Raw genomic sequence first — 21,986 nt, forward strand, 5'->3', positions numbered from 1 at the left:
AATCCTAGAACTCATTCATGCTTTCTTATTTTGATTTTCTACCATGTCATCTGTTTTTATAAACTTAGAATGGATATGCAATTTTTGTTTCCCTTTTTGGTGCTTAGCACTTATTATGCAGTGCCTCCTTAACTCTTGATTTTGTAAAAAAAATTTTATTTATAGTTTCTTTAAAACTTTCTGTATTAACTGAAGCAGTTTTTTTAACTCTTGAGATTTTTTTGTCCTTTGTTTTATATTTTGAAGTTAACTTCAGTAACTATTAAGTGCTCATAATTTAATAGGTGCTTATAAAATGCTGCATGTATGTCTGACAGTATGTAATTTACTTTTCTTAATATCAATCAAGTGAATTATCCTTAATTGAGGCATAGATCTAGATAAAGTATTATACAATAAAAGTGTCATATGAGGTATTTCTTTCAAAAGAAAAATTTTGTTGTATGCTACATGAAAAACTGTGTCCTAATAATTAGAGAGGGGATTTAGGAAGAACAGGTCACAACCCCCCTGCCTTCAAAGAAATGCATCATCCAGTTAGGGAGAAAAGGGGGGATCTAAGTACAGCATTTACTGTTAGGACCTTGATCCAAACCACAGTCTCATCTTTCCCCTGGATTATTTTATCACCTTGCTTCTAATTTTTCTCAGTTTATTCTTCCCACAGCCAAAGTAATTCTTTTAAGGACATGAGTGAGATCTAAAATTCTATGCTTTTCTATCTCAGACTCAAAGCACAAATCCTTAAAATGGCCTGAAGGACTTTTTGATCCAGCACTTATTACTCTTTGCTTCCACTACTTACCTTCACTTACACTAGCATTTTTGTTCTTTCTTCAATTTGAATAAGTATGCTCCTACCTCTTGATCTTTGCACTTGGGTTTGTTTTGTCTGCCAGAAACAATTTTTGTTTGGATATCTGTATGGTTTGCTCCAGAACCCTGTTCAAGTGTCCCTTTATGAGAGAGATGGAGGTCTTCTGTGAACACTCCAGATAAAATATACAGTAGCATCCCACCTCTAACATTCTCTTTTCTCCTTACTTTGTGTTGTACTGTTTTCCAAGGTACTTAACATCATGTAACATATATGTGTACCTATCTTTCTTCAACTAAAACTGAAATTAGGGTAGTTGGTACATTGTGAGCACCCAGTAAGGTTTGAATAAATGAATAAGTAAATATAAATAAACCCTAAAACAGAAAAATGATGATTAGTACCACTAAAACAGTGTATATTAAGTCCTCCAAAAGTTTAGTTGGAGAGACAGTACTTCCAATAGAGATAATTTGGGAACGTTTTAGTGGATGAGGTAACATTTGAATTGAGTTGTAATTGTTAACATTAAAATGTAGGCATGAAAAAGGAAGTGTACGGGTAGGACGACATTGTAAGTACAGCAGATAATTTTGTCAAAAGGTAGATGGCATGGTGTATTTATGAACAGGTGGTTAGTTGTCTTCAGTTGTGATTCTTAAAAGTGTGATTCCCTCACCAGCAGTAGAGTAGCATCACCTGAACACTATTAGCAATGTAAATTCTTGGCCCCACCCCAGACCTGCAGAATCTGATACTTGACCTGGGGCCCAGCAATTTGTTTTTCATAAGCCTTCTAGATGATTCTGATGCATTTGAAAGGTAGAAAACTCCTGGACTAGAACATATATATTCAGAAAAGTGTTTATGGGTATTATGATTAGAAAAACGGAACTGGTCCAGATCTTGGCTAAGAGTTTGAATTTTGTAGGAAGATCTACAGATTTAAGGGCAAAGTAGTGCCATTATTAATCTTAAAATATTGTTTTAAGTAAAGGAGGTAAAAAATGAAAGCTTAGACAAAAAAGGAAGTGATTAGAATATTACAGAAAATGGTGAGTCGAGGGCCTGGTTGGGGAGCGACAATGAAAATAGAGATACAGGAACACTTTCAAGAAATATGAAAATGAAGTAATTAGCATCTGGTTGAATGTGGACACAAGATACAAAGAATTACTTGAAATTGTAGTGGGTTTCTCATATAATACCTGGGAATATGATAGTATTAACAGTAAACACTGGAAGGAACAGTTCTAACAGTGGAGTTTTGACTATTGGATTTGAAGACTTAATCTAGTTTACAAAAACAACAACAGAATAGCTAATCATTAGCCACAATGAACATATTTATTAATCTTGAGGATACTCATCCCACTTAAGAACCATGCATTCTCAGATAACTGGTGATAAAGTTTATCAAAATACAGAACTCAGATTTTCTTTTTAGAACTACCTCATTCAGTAATAAAGTCTGCTTCTGTGTTTGTGAGTTAACTTCTTTATGATAATTTTCAAGTTTAAAATTTCCTTTTAATTTGGGAACAGGGGACTAAATATAAAAAAAATAATAGTCTATCTAGTTTGATTAAATGAATTATCTGCCATTATCAAGTTCACGAAGAGAAATTATAGTCTAGAGTCCAAAGAGGTTAAGTTCTCAAATTCCTCCCTTCCCAGAATATTGCTTAACTAAAGCCAATGGATTTTTCATTGGCCTCTAATGGTTACACCTAGGGATTTTTCAGGAGCTGTAGCTTGGGTTGTTTTCCTCTAATGGAAGTGCTTCTTTTGCACCTCTAAAGGAGAATTATTTAACCCCCAGTCTCTTTTTGTACTTGCTTTTTGCTGAATCAGGAAGGTCAGTAGGATAAACATTTATTACTCTACCCAGTTCACTACCCATTAAATTTAGTAACATTAGTAATTCCTTGAATTTAATACACAATGCAGTTAACTCACATTACTTTTGCCAAGATTTAGTGGTATCAAAGGGAAGATGTATTTACAGAAAATGGTACCAAGTTAACTTTGGTTTCAACTTCACCAGGGTGCCAGTCAGTTGTGCCAACTGTCAAAGTCTTTAACTTGTATTTAAGTTTTACTGTGAAAATTCATCAAGTAGTTAATTGTGCCACTGTGTGTTTACCATATTTTTGTTGGGTGGGAGCACTTAACCTGAACATAATCTACTTCTTTGAAAGTTGTATATGAATCTCCGTCTTACAAAGTATACAAATTTCTATGGCTGGCAGCCTCGGGCACCAGGTCTTACTTCATGTTTCCTCCTTTAGATTTCCTTCATATTAAAAGGTTTTAATTTCCATTTCTTCTGGTACTTCTGTCCTGCAGTAACTCTAGATTCCATCTAGTGGTCCAGCTTTTCTATATTGCCTCCTGTAAAGAGTATTACTTCTGGTGTAAAAAGCTCAAAGCACAGTAACCACAGCCTTGGTGTTCTGCCCTTGTCTGGATTTCTCTGTTCAACAACCTTTTTAGTCCTTTACTACCTTGGCTATTGCAACTCCTTTTGAAATTTTTGGGCCTACTGAGCTAAAATTATAAAAGCGTTCCTGTTGTGCCCCATATTTGTATAATTTGGATAATAACCATAAGTGAGTCCATGAAATACTGCTTTTAATGTTTCTGATGTCTGCCCTCATAGGAGCCCATTGAAGACTATCTTTTCTGCCACTAGATTTTTTTTTAAACATTTTACTTATTTTTAGAATGAGGGGAAGGGAGGGAGAAAGAGTGGGAGAGGAACATTCATGTGATGAGGAAACATCATCAGTTGCCTCTTGACCCTGGGTGAAACCTGCAACCCAGGTATATTTTCCTGACCAAGAAGGTGAACTGGCAAACTTTCACTTTGGGGTATGACACCAACCAAGTGAGCCATACCAGCCATGGCTAGACCTTTTTTTTTTTTTTTTAATCTTTACTGTGCTTTTAAAACTGTTCTAAGCCTTGGATAATTTGTTCTACTTCATTGGAAGTGCACATATTCCTTTTGGTCACATTTCCGTTCAGTAACGGAGGATATTACCATTTCAGATAAATATAACTGGGTTTTGTGTTTGTTTAAAATTTTGGCATATTTTTTGAAGATTTTATTAATTTTTGGAGAGAGGGGCAGGAAGGGAGAAAGAGAAGGAGAGAAACATTGATGTGAGAGAGAAAAATGGATCGGCTGTCTCTCGTTTGCGCCATGACCAGACCAATTCCAAAACCCAGGCATGTGCCCTGACAGGAATCCAACCAGCGGACCTTTTTGCTTTGCTGAACGACACCCAACCAACTTGAGCCACATTGAACAGGGCTGTTTTAAACATATTCTTAGGTACCTCCTCCTGTCTTCTTTTTTCTTTTTTCCTTAGCTTTTGGGCCCAGGTTTTAATATTCTTTAATTATCTCTTATAAGATATCCTGTAATGTCAATGATGAAACGTCTGGGAATTCTGAGTTCATCAAAAAGTATTCATTAGCAAATAGATTTTGCCAACTCTCATCTCCCTAACTTAAGAAAATCTCACAAGCTCAAGATCAAACCTAGGATTGACCTGCTATTTTGTTTTTCTTCAGTGTTACATTTTGTTATTCATGCTCAGGGGCCTAACTTTGAGGCTCCTGGGCACGCTGCTTTGTAGCACCATGCCATACTGTACATTGCCCTCTGTAATAACCATAGACAGTCCATGGCTTACAGTGGTTCCATTTAGGGTTTTTTTTTTTGTTTTTTTTTTTACTTTATGAACAGCTCAGAGCAAACATGCATTCAGTAAACTATACTTCAGATTTTGCATTTTGATCATTTCCTAGGCTAGTGATATATGATAAGATACTCTCTTGTGATGCTGGGCAGCAGTGGCAACCAGCTATAGCTCTTCCAGTCAGTCATGAGGTAAACAACCAGTACCCTACAGTATGCTGTGTTGCCAGCACTTTTGGATATTGTGTTTTCACATCCCCTCATATCTACAAAATGCCCATCTATGTTTCATTGTGCTTCAGCTGTGTATGTTAATGGTGAATACCCATGTAACCATTCTGTTTTTCACTTTTAGTATAGTACTAAATAAGTTACATGAGATATTTAATCCTTTATTATAACATAGACATTGCGATAGATGATTTTGCCCAATTGTGGATTAATGTAAGTGTTATGAGCACATATAAGGTGTCTAGGCTAAGCTATGATATTCAGCAGGTTAGGTGTATTAAATGTATTTACAATGTTTTCAACTTATGATGGGTTTAACTGGTTTCAAATCCACTGTAAGTCAAAGAGCATCTGTAGTAATTTTGAAATGTATCTGAAATGCCGCAGATATTTTTGAGGTAATATTTATTTTTTAATCTTTCAAATCTGTATAGTCTTCATGTTACCTTATATAAGCAGTCTCAATTTTCTCTTATAATAGACTTTATTTTTTTTCAAAGAGCATGTTATCATAGTTGGATTTCCATTGTGGTTCATTCTCAGATTTCCATCCTACAGTTACCTTGTATTCCTCTGTTAGGGAGCTTTGGAACCAGTCACCCTTCCTTTCTAATCAACTAAAATATTACTCTTCCCTACCTGATTCCATTTTCAAGAACACATACTTCTAGTATATATGGTATATATATTTCTTTTTCAAATCTGTCTAGTCTAACTTCTTAAAGTGAATTTAATGCTTAAGGAAGTCCCTCTCTTCTGTCTTAATTAACATAACCTTATTTTTTAGTTTCCTCACTGTTATTTTAATTGTAAGTGTATCATCTTTTTAAAACTAGTTTAGTTCTTCTTGAGATTGAACAAATCTAGTACCTAAAGTTAGTGTTTGAGGCATAGGCCTTTTAAAGTTCCCTTTTGGTCTTTGGATTTGTAACAATTTCTTCTGCGTAAGAAATGGATTTATGCTCTCTATGATAATATGCCCTTCTCTATCTATTCACCTGATAAAATCGACTGGCCATCTTTGTTGAATTCAGATAAAATCAACAAAGCATTGACATCTACAGCATTGATTAGATTTATGGCCTTATCAACTTAGAAGCTACGTAAGATCATATTATGGAAGTGACTCTAGAAGCCTTTGGACAGGTCACATGAATGTAAGAGCTGCTTTGAGAAATTAAGAGAGAGAGGAACAGAATTAAGTCAGCTAATCTAGGATTAATACTAATGATTTAAAGGCTAGACATTTGCACACTAGTGTAATAAGACCCAGATGGAACTTAACCAACTTTTCAGTTTAATGCTTTGGCATGTGGTCTTTGTTGAGAAACCAGACAGAAGGAACAACAACAACAACAACAACAACAATTCTACCTGCTAATGTCTAAAAAACCTATATGATTAAAAGACTTAAAAAATCAATAATATAATCAATGCCTCAACCATACCTGCAAAACCATCTGTGGCCAAGCCTTCCTAAGTTGAAGTCAGAGGCTGAGTTCTGCTTGGCTCACCCTAGTTAAGACATTTATCAAGTGCACACACGTGTGGGTACCACTAGCAGCAGGTATACACAGAGGTATGTCCACACCACATTTCCATTTGATGTCAATATACATTTCCTTCTGCATATATTTAGGAGTTCCCTTGTCTACATGTCAATTTTAATGTTTATGAGGGAAATGTTTGATATATTACTTTGCCTAGTGAGTTGGGAATCGAATGAAAAATTTGGGATCAATATTTAAGCCTTTAAAAATAAGCCTACTACTTCTTTGGAAGCGGAAAATTGGGACTTCAAGCAGATACTCAGGTAGTCTCAGAAGACCTTGGCCTGCTTCACACCATATGGATTCCTGCTATGGTTGGTAGCTTTGACTAGATAATCAAGAAGGTTCCTTTTTAGTAGTAAGATTGTATGGAATATTAAGATTTGGAGATGCTTACTCCATTTTCCATTTTGTAAAAGGTTTAGTCTTATTACATTTACAGAACCTATTAAAGCCTTAATGTTACATAAATATTAACTTAAGAAGTAATGAGCTGAACAAACTGTGCTTTATTGAAACCCCAAAAGAACTGGGTTTCAGACTGCTTGCTACTAAAGAGTATGCCTTTTGCAGATATCAAACAGCTTTAACTTACTAAACTTCACTTCTATTTTGTTGGTTTTTAACATATGATTATCATGATAGAAAAGGTGAAATGACAAGTGACTTTCTTTTTTTGAACAGAACTTTTCTTAATTTTGATTCACAGTGGAAAACTGGGGTGGGGGAATCCTCAGATATTGTTCAGGCATGAAGCATTTTATTTGTATTGCTGTATCTAGGATATGCTTCATTGGTCAATGAGTATTGAGGTAAGTCGTTGAAACACAGCGGTAGCTTTTGAATAGATTTTACTTGGGAGTGGCTGGTCTGCTTGCCAAAAGTAAGTAAAATTTGTTGTAATAAATCATGCTTGGAGACAAATAATTAAACAGTTCAGACTAATGCGATTAACCAAATAACGCTTAACCTCATCATTTTCTTAAAGTGTACTGGTTATAATAGTTCTTGTTTTTTATGTGCCAGGAATTATGCTAGATTTTAATGTGTATCTTGCTTAGTTCTTCAGTAGCTCTGTGATTAAAGTGATATAAAGTTTATTTTATGGGAAACTTAGACTGAAAAGTACCAATATAATAACTTGGCTAATATTACACAACTATTAAATGACAAAGCCAGGGCCATATGATTCCAAAACCTATATTCCTTTCACAGGGCTGCCAACCTACTTGCTTTATTTTTCCATCTGACATCTCCCAAGGGTAAATCTTGATGTGTAATTAGGAAACAAAATAGGGAAAGTAGATGTAGAATTGTGCTTATGTTATATTTAAATTAGCCTCCAGAAAGTAAATGAGAACATTGAAATTTGAGGTAAAAGATTGAACAAAATAATTGAGCTAACTTTATACTTAATAGAAAACAGGAAAAGAACATTGGTGTAATATTCACTAAGTTATAGACCTTACTAGAAATTTGTCAGTTTTTCCACTAATGCTTTGGGTGTTTCAGGATGTTACTGCTGACCTAAATATTGTATTTAGCTGTTATTTCTCTGTAATCTCTTCTAGTCTGTAACAGTTCTTCAGTTTTTCTTTGTCTTTCATGACCTTGACACATTTGAAGAGTACTGATCATTTTTTTTTTGTAGGATATCATTCAGTTTGAGTTTGTCTAATGATTTCTAATGATTGAATGAGTTTGTACACTTTTGGTAAAAGTACCACAAAAATGCCATTGTGTCTTTCTTGGTGAACCATATCAAGAGATTTATGATAATATCTTGTATTACTTACCTTGATGACTTGGTTAAGTTTGTGCCTGTGGGGTTTCTCTACTTCTAAAGCTACTGTCCTTGTAGTTGATAAATGTCCTGAGGGAGATATTTTGAGACTACAAATATGCATCTCAAACTTTCACCCACTAATATTAGTGTTGATTATGGATTTTGTCTGCAACATTCATTTCTGTGTAAATACCTAATGGTGATTCTCTTTTTCTTTCTTTCCTTCTGTGTTTATTTTTTGGGATTCTACTGTTAGGAAGAACTGCCTCATCTCTAAAATTTATTTATTTATTTGATTATTTGTATTAGTATGGACTCATGGATATTTATCTGGTTCCATGGATTAAAGCCTAATATTGTCATCACTTTTATTTTGTTGCTCAAATTGTCCTGGCTTTAGCCATTAGGAGCCCTATCAGGTTGGTTCCTTGCTTTTATATCCCATCATTTTTTTTTCCCTCTAGCATTTGCTTACTTTCTGACACCAAAAAATGTTCCAGTCTTATCTTATGTTTTCCCTACTCCAGCCCTGCTGGAGGAGGGCTTTAGGAGCCTAAGTTCCTTGTGCTTGAGGAGCTCAAGTTTCTTTTGTTTGTGGAGAAAAGTGTGTAGAAACCAAGACTTGGCCCTAAATGTGCATGTTACTACTGTAATGTTATTGCTCCTAGGTCTTCTTAGAAGATAGAACTAAGTATATTTATATGAAGGGGGACTAAAAATCTGGAATTATCTTCTGGTGGGTGGGCCCCTTGTAGTACAGGCTCCCCCTATGACATGAGTGTTCTAGGAACCCATCTGTTTCAGTGTACCAGCCAGCGTTACTGTGAGAGACTGTGTTTGGCTTCAGTGATTTTTTTTTTTTGAAGACTTTTTCAGTGTGTTTGCTCATTTCATGTTGGATGATTTAGGATTGCACCTGCCCATACTGCGCAGTGTTCATCATTTTTAGATCCAAAATGGCCCTACCTCCATATCTTACCCTTCCTCTTCACCTAGTGACTTTTCTGTTTCCCCGGGTGAAGAAAGTCCTCAAAGGGAAATATTTTGCTGATGTGGAAGAGGTGAAACAAAAAACAGCAGAAACACTAAAAGACATCAAAATCAATGAGTTCAAAAACTTTTGAGCAGTGGAAAAAACATCTCAATAAGTGTATTGCATCAAATGGAGAATACTTTGAAGGTGACTGAAATTTAAACATGTAAGAAATAATAAACAATTTTTTTATAAATACCATTTTTGGGATGTCTCCCCTTATATGTATAGTAGCTGTATTACAAATTAATAACAATCATACTGAATGGGGCAGAGGAAAAACTAAATGTTTATTAAAATATTTATTTTAGGTATTTAGAAAATTAGCAAGTTTACCATATTTCAACGTGTATAACGTGTACTTTATTGTCCAAATTTTTGAGGGAAAAATAAAGATATGTGTTATACATGGGTAATACTAATTCCATATGTATATAAATGTTTTTGATTCTTTTATTTATGCTTATGCATTATAAGTGTAACTCTAGAAAGCAGTAATAATATCTGTATGAGAAATAATACCTTGGAAATGATCATTGGTTTTGTTGAATTTATGATGGACTTGCAACAAAAACAGTTTAGGCTAATGATTTTCATTTCAATGAAATGAAACAAAGAATGATGTATTGTTATCCACTTGGTAAGACAGGTGATGCCGACTTTATTACCAGAGGGTGAACAGCACAACAATTCTCTCTGTACATTTTAGGCAGGAGAAATTATTGAAAAATCCCTTGGAAAATGTCAAAACAGTTTTTATACACTGCAATCTTTAAACTAAAAGTTATTAAATATGCTAAAAAGCATGGCAACAGAGCTGCTGAGAGATACTTTGGACCACCTCCCACAGAGAGTGTCATCAGATTGTGGAGGCAACAGGAAGAAAAGCTTCTTTAGGTGCCTGGACAGAAGAAGGCAATGGGAGGGAAACCTCCAAAGTGGCTGGAGGTGGAGCAGGAGGTGCAGACCTGGATTCTGGAGCAGCATCACACTGGGATGTCTGTTTCAACCAAGATGATACAAGAAGGTAAAAAGATTGCACAAGAAAAAAAATTGATGATTTCTCAGGGACACCTAAATGGTGCTTTAACTTTATGAAGAGAAAAGGTTTGAACATGAGGACACAAACGAAACTTGCCCCAAAACTTCCAGGAGCCTATGAGAATCAAGTTTTGGAATTCAATTCTTATGTTATTAATTTTGAAAGACTTACTTACAGCTTTGAGCTGTCTCAAATCACAAATGTGGATGAGGTCCCACTCACATTTGATGTGCCATCCGACAGAACTGTGGACATCAAAGGAGCAATGACCGTGGCTGTTAAAGCTAGTTGTAAGAAAACACATTTCACTATTATTCTAGCCTGTTGTGCAGATAGGACAAAGTTCCACCTATGACCATCTTTAAAAGAAAAACATTTCTGAGAAAAGATTCCAAGTGGAGTTACTGCACACATGAATAAAAAAGGATGGATGAATGGAGGCATGAAAATCTGGTTTAACAAAGTCTGGTCACAAAGGCCTGGAGGATTACTTAAAATCTAGCTTTGCTTATTTTTGATCACTTCAAAGCCCATGTTACACAAAGTGCAAAAGCAATTGCAGCAGACTTGGAAACCCAACTTGCTGTGATACTTAGTGGGCTAGCCAGTCAACTGCAACCTCCTGATGTGCCAGTATGCAAGCGCATTAAGGCCCTAATGAAGAAAGAGTGGATGCTGTCAGCTGGTAGTGATTTAACACCTACAGGCAGGATCAAGAAGGCATCCATTGCCAAGGTTTATGACTGGATCCTAAGATTGTGGAATGATGTCAAGAAAGAAGTGGTTGTGCAATAGTTTAAAAAACGCTGCATCAATAATGCTGTGGATGGAACTGAGGATGATGCAGTTTACTGGGATGAGGAAAGTGACTCTTCAGAAGACAACGGTAAGGTAGAAATTAAAGATGATACTTCTGATATCAACACTGCCAAGAGTTCTTGGCCTTCTATGATGTGTTCATACTGTAAATTTGTTATTGGTACATAACATTTCTTGTACCATAATTTGTTTAAAAATAAATGCTAAAATTCATTTATAATAAAAAAAGTATCTAAATATAACTAAATAAGAAATTGAATAAAAAAATGAAAATGAAAGATTTTTTTTCCTGTAAGTTTTGGTTAGAAACATGGGTGCACATTGTACACAGGGGCGCAGTATACATGGCAAAATATGGTACTCAGTGCATAGATTATATTAGTCTTTTTTCAGCGGATTAATATAGGCATGTATTATAGAGATTTTTTGAATCTCTTATAATGAAAGATAATAGTAATGTGCCTTCTGGTTTGTTATTTAGATCTGGAAAGTGGATGGATTCACTGTATATAAAAAAGGAAAGAAGTTAACAGTGAACAGCCTACTAACACCTGGGGACTGTGGGGTGTCTGAAACTTTGAAAGTCGATGACAATGGGAGACTCGGATGAAAATGACAAGAGTTGTGAAGAGCCAACTAATAGAAATAAAGTCATGTTTGATAGTGTGTTGATGATATATAGTCTAATATTACCTGGATTTAAAAATTAAGAGGATTGTATTTGCTTAGTGATTAATTTGTGTTTGATAATCTTTGTTATATTAGAAAAGGTAAGAAATAAATAACCATATTTTAGTTAATCAATTTATATGATACTTTGAGGGGTTCTTAAACTGCTACATTTGTATTGTTTTTATACATTTGTAGGTTGCCATAAGAAAACAACACAGATTTGGTGGCTTGAACAACAAAGTATTTTCTCACAGTTCTGGTGGCTGGAAGTTTGAGATCAGGGTGCCAGCTGGGTTCTAGTGAACCTTGCTCATAGATAGCCAACTTCTCTGTGGATCTTACATGGCCTTTCCTCTGTGCAAACGTGTGGAGAGATGAAGAGAGATCCCTTTTCCACTTCTTATAATAAGGCCCACAATTCTCTCTGATTAGGACCCCTTTCTTATAACATCATGTAACATTAATTATTTTCTAAAAGCCCTATCTCCAAATATAGTTACATTGGGGATTAAGACTTTAACACATGAATTTTAGGGAGACGCATTTCAGTCTATACTAATCTGGATCATGTATGTTAATATTCCTAAATAATGAAGGTCATTTTAACTTAATAGGTTTACATTAAATCTGTGCTTTGACAGTTTTTTGACAGAATGAAACTGTGTTCATTCTCAAAATAATTTGTCATGTAAATTAAGATATAACAATATATAGTATATACTGTATTCCTTATAGAGCAGGGTATATGCTCCTATAAATGAGAGTGCTGAGAAAGTACTGTTGGATCATTGAAATCTTCCAGCATCTGTCTTTGGCAATAGCTCTGCTCTTCTGTTCAACTCCCCTTATGTCATGGCATACGTTTGGCTTTGGCTGTAACTTCTTTTAGCAGTATTCATACAGTTTCTATAATTTATAGTAAATTGCATTGCAGTAACATGTGTTATGCCCTTCAAAATGGTGGGGGGAGGTTTCTACCAGTCTCTAATAGACTGCTGATCTTTTTTTAAAAAATATATTCTATTGATTATGCTATTACAGCTGTCCCATTTTTTCTTCTTTATTCCTCTTCACCCTGCACACCCCCTCCCTCCTGCATTCCCCCTTTTAGTTCATGTCCATGGGTCATACATATAAGTTCTTTGGCTTCTATATTTCCTATACTATTCTTAACCTCCCCCTGTCTATTTTCTGCCTACCATTTATGCTACTTATTCTCTGTACCTTTTCTCCCTCTCTTCCCCTCCCACTCCCCCGTTGATAACCCTTCATGCGATCTCCATTTCTGTGATTCTGTTCCTGTTCTCGTTGTTTGCTTAGTTTTTTTGTTTTTTGTTTTTTAGGTTCTGTTGCTAATAGCTATGAGTTTGTTGTCATTTCAATGTTCATATTTTTTATCTTCTTTTTCTTAGATTAGTCCCTTTAACATTTCATATAATAAGGGCTTGGGTGATGATGAACTCCTTTAACTTGACCTTATCTGGGAAGCACTTTATCTGCCCTTCCATTCTAAATGAAAGCTTTGCTGGATAGAGTAATCTTGGATATAGGTCCTTGCCTTTCATGACATTGAATATTTCTTTCCAGCCCCTTCCTTCTGCAATGTTTCTTTTGAGAAATCAGCTGACAGTCTGATGGGAACTCCTTTGTAGGTAACTCCTTTTCTCTTGCTGTTTTTAAGATTCTCTCCTTATCTTTAATCTTGGCTAATGTAATTATGATGTGCCTTCTTGATCCTCTGTTTCTTAGACCATTTTCTTGGAGAATTTATAACTGTGATAATAGTTGATTTTAAAGGTCCAGGTAAGTACTGTTCTTTGCAGCAACTTTAGCATTCTGACCATTATGTTAAGACTGTTACTTATTAGAATACAAAAGAAAAAGAAATATGGAAGATGTGTTGCACTGTGTGGCTAGCTAGAACACATTCAGATTATCATTCACATTATTAGCTCTCATTAGCTGAGCATTTATAATAGCTCTTATAACACAGGAGAAAAAATTCAAACCAAAAGTGCAATGTAATGTATACTGTATTACATATGCTGAGGAAAAAATGTAAAGGAGAAATGGTGTTATAGTGGTATGTTAATAGCAGTATCAGCCATGACATTGAACAGTGGAAAACAATATGTAAATCTCACCCTATTTTGTTAATGTGTCTTAAAGCGTATTGTGGCAAACATTGGAAGTGTTGCCTACACGGAGTATTATTGTGTTAGATTTAGGATCAGCTAGATCAGACAGGTATTACCAGCTGAATGTTGGTAAATGAAAGAAGCTGTAATGAGAATTGAAGCTGAAAGAAGAAAGTTTCTCTTCTAAGAAGATAAACTCAGCCCATAAATAGAAAGTGAATAAGGTTGTAAGTAGATAAGGATTAGGGCAAACTACTTGATACTGAGGACAGAAAAAAATGTGAGACTGGCAGGTGCCTATTTTTTATGCAGTACAAAAACAGTATTGCCCTGGCCAAAGAGAGGCAGTAAAGCTGGTTAAACCCTTCAGTAAAGAGAAAATTTAAAGCCAGAGAATCACTGTTTATCTAACATTCTCTTTGGGTCTATGGCAGTTTAGAAAAGTCTGCTCTCCTTGGGGTCATAGTCAGTAGTAGTTTTTACTTTCCAGCTAGTAAGGAATACAAAATCTGGAAGGGATACATGTTCACAGAGATGATACCTTCTAGCTTTCTTTTTTATCTGACATGGTCCTGGAAACATTAGAGATATGTGCTAGCTACCTGGTATTGCAATTTGGAATTGTCAAAGAACTGTGAAGGGTCTGAGAGTTTATCTGAGCCTGCCATAGTTTCATGGATGCTGGTAGAAGACAAACTCCTGGGTGAGAGATAAAGGACTTTATTTCTCATAGCACAGCAAGCAGCATGAGGTTCATGTTTATGGTGGTTCTCCTGGTCCTTCAAGTCTCACAGAGGTGTAGTACGTGGCTCAGGTGGATCCTGTCCTCAAAGTAGGTTTTTGTCACAGCTGAGAAACCCCAAAGTTAGGGAACCCTAATTTTTTTATAGTAGTCTGAAAGCGTATCTGCCTGACCTTTGCTCCATAGGGAAATAACATCATGACTATACTAGACAGTAAACAGGTTCACTGGTCTAGAGGGAGATATCATCTATATTTTTCAAGGTCATTTTCTATAAATATATTTGAAAAAGATACAGGCTGTCAGAGCCTCTTTTTGAGAATTATAGGAATACAAGACAGCCATGGAAAATTGTCTCCCAACAGGAAGTAGTATGAAAAGTCATTGAGCTCTGAGTGTTCTTGGCTTTTTTATTCTGTACCAGTTTTTTAAGCTTTTAAATCAGAGTTCGAAAACTTTCTGTAAAGGGGCAGATATTAAATGTTTTAGGGCTTTGTGAGCCTATAATTTTCTGTCACAACTATTCAACTTGGCTTGTTATGCCAGGAAGCAGCCATACGTTAATCATAAAATGAGTGAACCTGGATTGTGTTTTCAGTAAGACTTCACAGGCATTGAAATTTGAATTTCACATGATTTCACACATCAAAAAATTTTTTTAATCATTTAAAAATATAACATCCATTTCTTACCTTGTGGGTTTTACAAAATAGGTTGCAGGCCAAATTTGGCTTATATGTCATAGTTTGCCAACCCTTTTATTTGATAAATTTTAACGTATAATACATTGTTTTAATACAGCAGTCTTGCATTTGAATAATGTGTTTATATAGATTTATAGATCTATATGATCAATATTTTATAGTAATTGGTAGTTTCTAAAAATATGTTTCATAAATTATTCCAATTTAACTTAAGAGTAAGCATGCAAGATAAGCATTAGTATTTCCATTTATGGTGAGAAAAGTAATGCATAGAGAAAGTAGGAGACCTACCCAATGACAGATACAACACTGATTATATTCTAGACTTTTTCTCCATAATATGTTATAGTTTCAACTTTAATAATCAGAGCATCATGCCACTATATCTTTAATATCCATTTCTTGCCAGGAAGCTTAGAGTTCAGTTTTACAAATAAAAATAATAATGCATACTCAATTCTACTTTTCTATATTACTATATCCTAAAGTCTAATTATTTTAATATTAAAAGGCAATTTGATGAAAGCTAAATATAGGAGGTGAAGAGTATGTGTTACAAAGTTTGGCAAGGACTTGGCAGCTGAACAGTATAGTCATTCATATAATATAGTTCTTTTTCACATTTTCAAAGATAATAATTATTTTTAGATGTACACCATGAAAATTAAACAATAAGGACCTCACCTGCATCATCTGTATTTGTGCTTAACTAATAGTTTAATTTATATAGCAAGTTTTATTCAAATTTTTAAACTGGAGATGTTGAGAATATTTTCTATAATGCACTCTCTGGATTGCTTCCCTATCAGGTGGTTGAAGATTATGCTGGAAGATGGCAGGTCCCTTTGCCGCAGCTTCAAGTTCTTCAGACTGCCCTTTGCTGTTTTACATCAGCCAGTGCATCATTCCCGGATGAATGTGAGCACGTACAGTATGTTTTGAGTAGCCTTGCTTTGTAAGTACTCTTTAAAAATATTATTTATCATGATGTGATTGAACTTTTTTTTATTATTTCTTTGGGAAGGCACCTTTCGTAAAGTCTTCTCTCAAAAAGAACCGACCATTTCTTCATTTAAGTATTTATGTTTAATTTTGAACATTTCATCACAATTTTACTTTTAGTGTCAAAATTAAACAAAATTATTACTATACATTCTCAGGCCCCACTACCAGCACTTCCCTTTCCTTTTTAATTCCCTAGATTGTTTTGGCAAGCTGTAATGTTAAGTCCCAGAATATAGCGATGAAGGCCACCATAATTATAATTAGCAGGGGGACCTTAAAAGGAAACTCTTGGTTTTTAAAAAATACTTGTAGAAGACTTTTAGTTAAAGATCACAGAGTAAGGACTTCTGACTAAGTTTGAAGCATAGGTAAACATACTTTGCCTCCTGGTACAATTACAGAAAAAATTACAGCCAGATAGCAACAAAATTAACACCCAGAACCATCAGAAAATCAAGTTGTATGGAAGTTGGACAACCAAGGATTTAAAGAAACCACATTCATCTAGACAGGTAGAAGGGGTGGAAATGTAGAGATGGGTGGAGAAGGGTGGAGACCCAGGGTGATGTGTAGAGGTAGTCACAAATGGATGGTCAGTCACATTTTCTTGTTTGGTAGATAAAAACGAGGAGGGATACCTTGGGAGTGAAGGATCTCATGCCCAGGCCAGACCACACAGCCCAGGGTTCCAGAGCCAGGATGATAAATCCCGGTAACTTCTGGATGTAAAAACTAGTGAGGATTGGGGCGGCAGACAAAACTGCCAGATTTTTAGGACACTAAAAGGATCCGCACAGAGTTAAAACTTATACACACCCACTGCCTGTGGGATTCAACACCAGGGTATCAGCTGGAAGGGCACCAGTAGCATATGGGGAGTAAGTGAAGTAACTGGAAACTGGGTGTGTACTGGGCAAACCTCTGGAAGCCAGGTAACAACATTGTCCCTCCTCTGAGTCCTCCTCCCACACAGAGCAACAAAGTGGTGGACTGGGTTGCCCCACCCTAGCAATTACTTAAGGCTCAGCCCCAAACATCTTACAGGTGCCTTTTCTATAATATGTCATGCTACTAAGACAGGGAGTCAACGCAGCTCTATCTAATACACAAGGATGCTGTGAAATTGAAGAGAGAAAGAAATATGGCCCAAAAGAAAGAACAGAACAAAACCCCAGAAAAAGAACTAAATGAAATAGAGATAACCAACCTAACAGATGCAGAGTTCAAAATGCTAGTTATCAGGATGTTCAAAGAACTCACTGAGTAAGGCAATAGCATAAAAAAGACTCAGGCAGAAATAAAGGTTAAACTAAATGAAATAAAAAAAATTCTACAGGGAACCAGCAGTGGAGGAGATGATGCTGAGATTCAAATGAGTGATTTGGAACATAAGAAAAAAGCATTCAATTAGAACATCAAGAAGAAAAAAATTAAAAAAAAAAAACAAGAATAGGATAAGGAGCCTCTGAGACATCTTCAAATATACCAACATCTGAATCATAGGGATGCCAGAAGGAGGAGAGGAAGAGCGGGAAACTGGAAATCTATTTGGAAAAATATTGAAAGAAAACTTCCCTAGTTTGGAAATAGACATGCAAGTCCAGGAATCACAGAAAGTCCCAATCAAGTTGGACCCAAAGATGACCACTCCAAGACATGTCATAATTAAAATGCCAAAGGTTAAAGACAAAGAAAGAATCTTAAAAACAGCCAGAGAAAAGGAGAGAGTTACCTACTGGTGAGTTCCTATAAGATTGTCAGCTGATTTCTCAAATGAAACTTTGCAGGCTAGAAGGGACTGGCAAGAATTATTCAAAGTGATGAAAAGCAAGGACCTACAACCTAGATTACTCCATCCAGCAAAGCTATCATTAGAATTGAAGGACAGATAAAGTGCTTCCCAGACAAGGTAAAGCTAAATGAGTTCATCATCACCAAGCCATTATTATATGAACTGTTATAGAGACTTATTTAAGTAAAAGAAGATGATCAAAACTATGAACATTATAATGACAACAAACTCAAAACTATCAACAACTGAAAAAACCCTAAGCAAACAAGCAAAACAAACAGAATCATAGATAAGGAGATCACACGGAGGGTTATCAACTGGGAGGGGTATGGGGGAGAATGGGGAAAAAGGTGCAGGGATTAAGAAGCATAATAGGTAGGTACAAATTAGGGGGATGTTAAGAACAGTATAGGACATAGAGAAGCCAAATATTTATATGCATGACCCATGGTTGTGAATTATGGTGGGGATTGCTAGAGGGAATGGGGCTATTATTCAGAGGAGGGCAAAGGGGGAAATACTGGGACAACTGTAATAGGATAATCCATAAAATATATTTTTAAAAAAGTAAAGATCACAGACTTATGTTTATCCTTTTTACCCTCCTAGATTCTACTAAAATTACAGCAAAGAATTAAGAGATAGAAATAGTGAAAAGAAACGTCATCAGTGAATGAAAGATTTCAACAATTTTCTGAGGGACAGAAGATAGATAAGTCTCAATTGAAACATGGCAGAGCAAGTCACAAATTAATTTGATTTTTGTGTGTGTATGGTTTTTGTGCCTCAAATTGCATTTATATCACAATGGTGGGTTTTGGTATCATTTATCAACATTATAAAATAGAATAGAAAATGAGTATGTCTCATAAGTATTATTTTGTGAAATGTTTTATTTATTTATTTTTAAAAGAGTTTATTTTATTTTTAGAGAGGGAAGGGAGGGAGATAGAGAGAGAGAGAGAGAAACATCAATGTGTGGTTGCTGGGGGTTATGGCCTGCAACCCAGGCATGTACCCTGGCTGGGAATCGAACCTGGGACACTTTGGTTCCCAGCCCATGCTCAATCCACTGAGCTACACCAGCCAGGGCTTTTTAAATTTATTTTTATATCCAGCCATATGCCAAATAATGAGTTTTGGCCAATGATAGACTGCATGTACAATGGTGGTCCCATAAAATTATAATGGAGCTGAAAAATCTCTATTGCCTAGTGACATAGCCATCATAATGTCTTAGTGTAAAGGTTGCAAAATTCACCAAGGCTGTGATTGAACTGGCAAAAAACTTTAACCAGGATGTGGATGAGAATGATAATGGGGACATCTAAGAGGTGATACCTGAAGAAGTGAATAATGTGGATTTGTTGGAACTGGAACAAGAATGTATAGGTGAAGAAAAGGAAAGAGAAAAAGAAACTGCAAAAGAAAAAGAAGAAAGTTGATAGTTCAGGATTAGCTAAAGCATTCGAAGATCTTACCAGGCTCCTTAAAACGTTTAAAACCTGAACTCCAACACTGAAAGGTTTTCATTAATAAAAAGGAATGTTCATGGTGCATTATCTGCATACAAAACAATCTATGAGGAGAAAAAGAAACATACCAAAAAAGCTACCATGGATATATTTCATCTCCTATCCAAATACTAACCAGGCCCAACCCTGCTTAGCTTCTGAGATTAGACAAGATCAAGTGTGTTCAGGGTGGTATGGCTGTAGACCCGTGTCTCAGAATGTATTTCTATTGTTAAGCAACTGTTAAGCAACTCATGACTTTGTAAAACATTTTTTAAAAACTGCTGGTAGCAATTAAAACAAAATGATCCTCTACCTTATTAGAGAGGAGGAAGTCAGCTGTCCTTCACTCCTGCCCCCAGAAGCCTAGAGAGGTATAGAATTTCAACATATAAGGCATAAAGTAGAGAGTAGGAATGCGATATTTTTGGCAGTATGCAGATTAAAGCATTAATAGAAGTTTTTCCATACAGGCCAATCACCAGGCCTTAGGGCCAAGGGTAGGGTGGAAAATGGTATTGCTATTTTTTTTTAATATTCTGGCCATTTTGTCTCTTTGAGACAGCTAGCTGGTAATATCCTAAAAAAAACTCACCAGTCACCAAACCTGCAATGCTATGGTTAGTAGACATGCTTAAGAAACTTGCAATTAATTTGCTTATGACTTTATTCTTAAAATTAATGAGTATTCTGGAATCCTCAGACACACAATAGGAATGCTTTAACATGAAAAAATATAATGAAAACAATAAAAAATTTTGGAGGAAATAGTGTTAATTTTGAAAACAATAAAATTAAAAGATAAACAAAATCTATAATTAGTATTTTCAGAGAGAATTGAGAAGATATATTTAATGTTACAACATCAACATACCATGCTGAAAGGAATAATGAGATACCAAAATGAGTTCGAGGAAATTAAGAAAATATAATTGTTAAAATTTAAAGTTCTGTAGGAAGGTTAGAAGGTAAAGTTGAAGAAATAATGCAGAATGTAAATCAAAACCAAAGAGAAGGGATGTGTTTTTTAAAGAATGATATGGTAGCTCCATGTAGGAAATTTGTTATTTAAATTATTTGAGTTCCATAAAAGAACTTAGAGGAAATACATTAGAGGAAATTTTCTAAGACATACTCATAATAAAAGAATTTCCTAGAATTGAAAGTCATGAACTTCTAGGCTGAAAGAAACCAACAAGTACTCAGCAGAATGAATGTGAAAGATACTCAGCTAAATATATCATATTCTAATTTCAGAATATCAAAAATGAAAAATGGTCCTGACCAGTGTGGCTCATTTGGTTGGACATCATCCCTCAAAACGAAAAGTTGCTAGTTCTATCCCCATTCAGGGCACATGTCTGGGTGTCTGTTGAGTCCCTGGTTGAGGCGTGTATAAGAGCAACCAATTGATATTTCTCTCTCACATCGAGGTTTCTCTTTCACATCAATGTTTCTCACCCTCTCTCTCTCTCTCTTCCCCTCTCCCTAAATTAAAAAATAAAATTTAAGAAGAATGAAAAACAGATTTGAACACCTGGAGAGGAAAAACTAGGTCATCTATAAAGGAACAAACATCAGATTGATATCAGTCTTCATACAACCAGAAATGGATGGTAGAATATAATTAGTATCTTTAAAGATTTGAGGAGAAATTATTTTTAATGTAGCATTTTATACTCATTCAAACTGTCAGTTGAGTGTGAAAGCAGAAATAATATTACCAGGCATGTAAGGACCTAGAAGATTGACTTGTCCACATACTGTTTTGGGAAGTTTTTAGAGAATGTACTCTAGATGAGTATGTCATATAAAAAGACCAAATGACAGTGAATCTAGAAAACAGTGGCATTTACTTAAGGTAGAGGGAAAAGATGATCCAGGATCACTGCCAAATAATAGCTCTTATGGATATGTCACCTCCAAGAGGGAAATATCCTGTAGAAATTGAGATATGGGACTAACTTTGAGAATCTGGAGCCGTTTAAGGTAGTGGAAAAGTAGACAAGGCAAAGGAATTAAAAAAGGAATTAGACACTCCAGGAAAACTAAGAATGATCTGAATAGGAAAGGATACATAGTCATAGCAAACTACTTAATGTGTACTAAATGTTATTTCTATATTCTTATCTTCACTGGAGGCCATTTTTTCATTACTTTTTAGGGAGATAGAGAGGGAGAGAAAGAAACATTGATGTTAGAGAGAACCAACAATTGGTTGCCTCCCTTATATTCTCAGACAGGAGATCATATGTACCTGGACTGGGGAATCAAACCTGAAACCTAGGTATGTGCCCTAACTAGGAATTAAACCTATAATCCTTCAGTTACAGGACAAACACTCCAACCAGTTGAGTCATACCATCCAGGGTTTTATGTAGTTTTCTTAATGTAAATGATGTTTATTGACTTTAAACTTTCAAAGTACAAAA

At 35.4% G+C, this 21,986-nt stretch overlaps 1 protein-coding gene and 1 long non-coding RNA gene across 5 annotated transcripts in view; one reads left to right on the forward strand and one right to left on the reverse strand.

Annotated features, from left to right (window-relative positions):
- ZNF654 (zinc finger protein 654) overlaps positions 1 to 21,986 on the forward strand; it is a 77,222-nt gene that overhangs the window by 13,879 nt on the left and 41,357 nt on the right. For 3 of the 4 annotated variants that reach the window (XM_028534124.2, XM_028534125.2, XM_028534128.2), the window contains exon 2: positions 16,053 to 16,198. In XM_028534124.2, coding sequence (XP_028389925.1) covers positions 16,053 to 16,198 — 146 coding nt within the window. Of the gene's footprint in view, positions 1 to 10,338; positions 11,055 to 16,052; positions 16,199 to 21,986 lie in introns of those variants that run through there. The other variant, XM_036017953.1, reaches the window with a different exon arrangement.
- The window catches only part of LOC118498870, a 58,936-nt gene continuing 46,552 nt past the window's right edge, over positions 9,603 to 21,986 (reverse strand). The window contains exon 3 of the long non-coding RNA XR_004901358.1: positions 9,603 to 10,126. This is a non-coding gene — a long non-coding RNA (uncharacterized LOC118498870). The remainder of the gene's footprint in view (positions 10,127 to 21,986) is intronic.

The sequence above is a fragment of the Phyllostomus discolor genome, chromosome 2, assembly GCF_004126475.2.
Source record: "Phyllostomus discolor isolate MPI-MPIP mPhyDis1 chromosome 2, mPhyDis1.pri.v3, whole genome shotgun sequence".
In the NCBI taxonomy this organism is placed as follows: Eukaryota; Metazoa; Chordata; class Mammalia; order Chiroptera; family Phyllostomidae; genus Phyllostomus; species Phyllostomus discolor.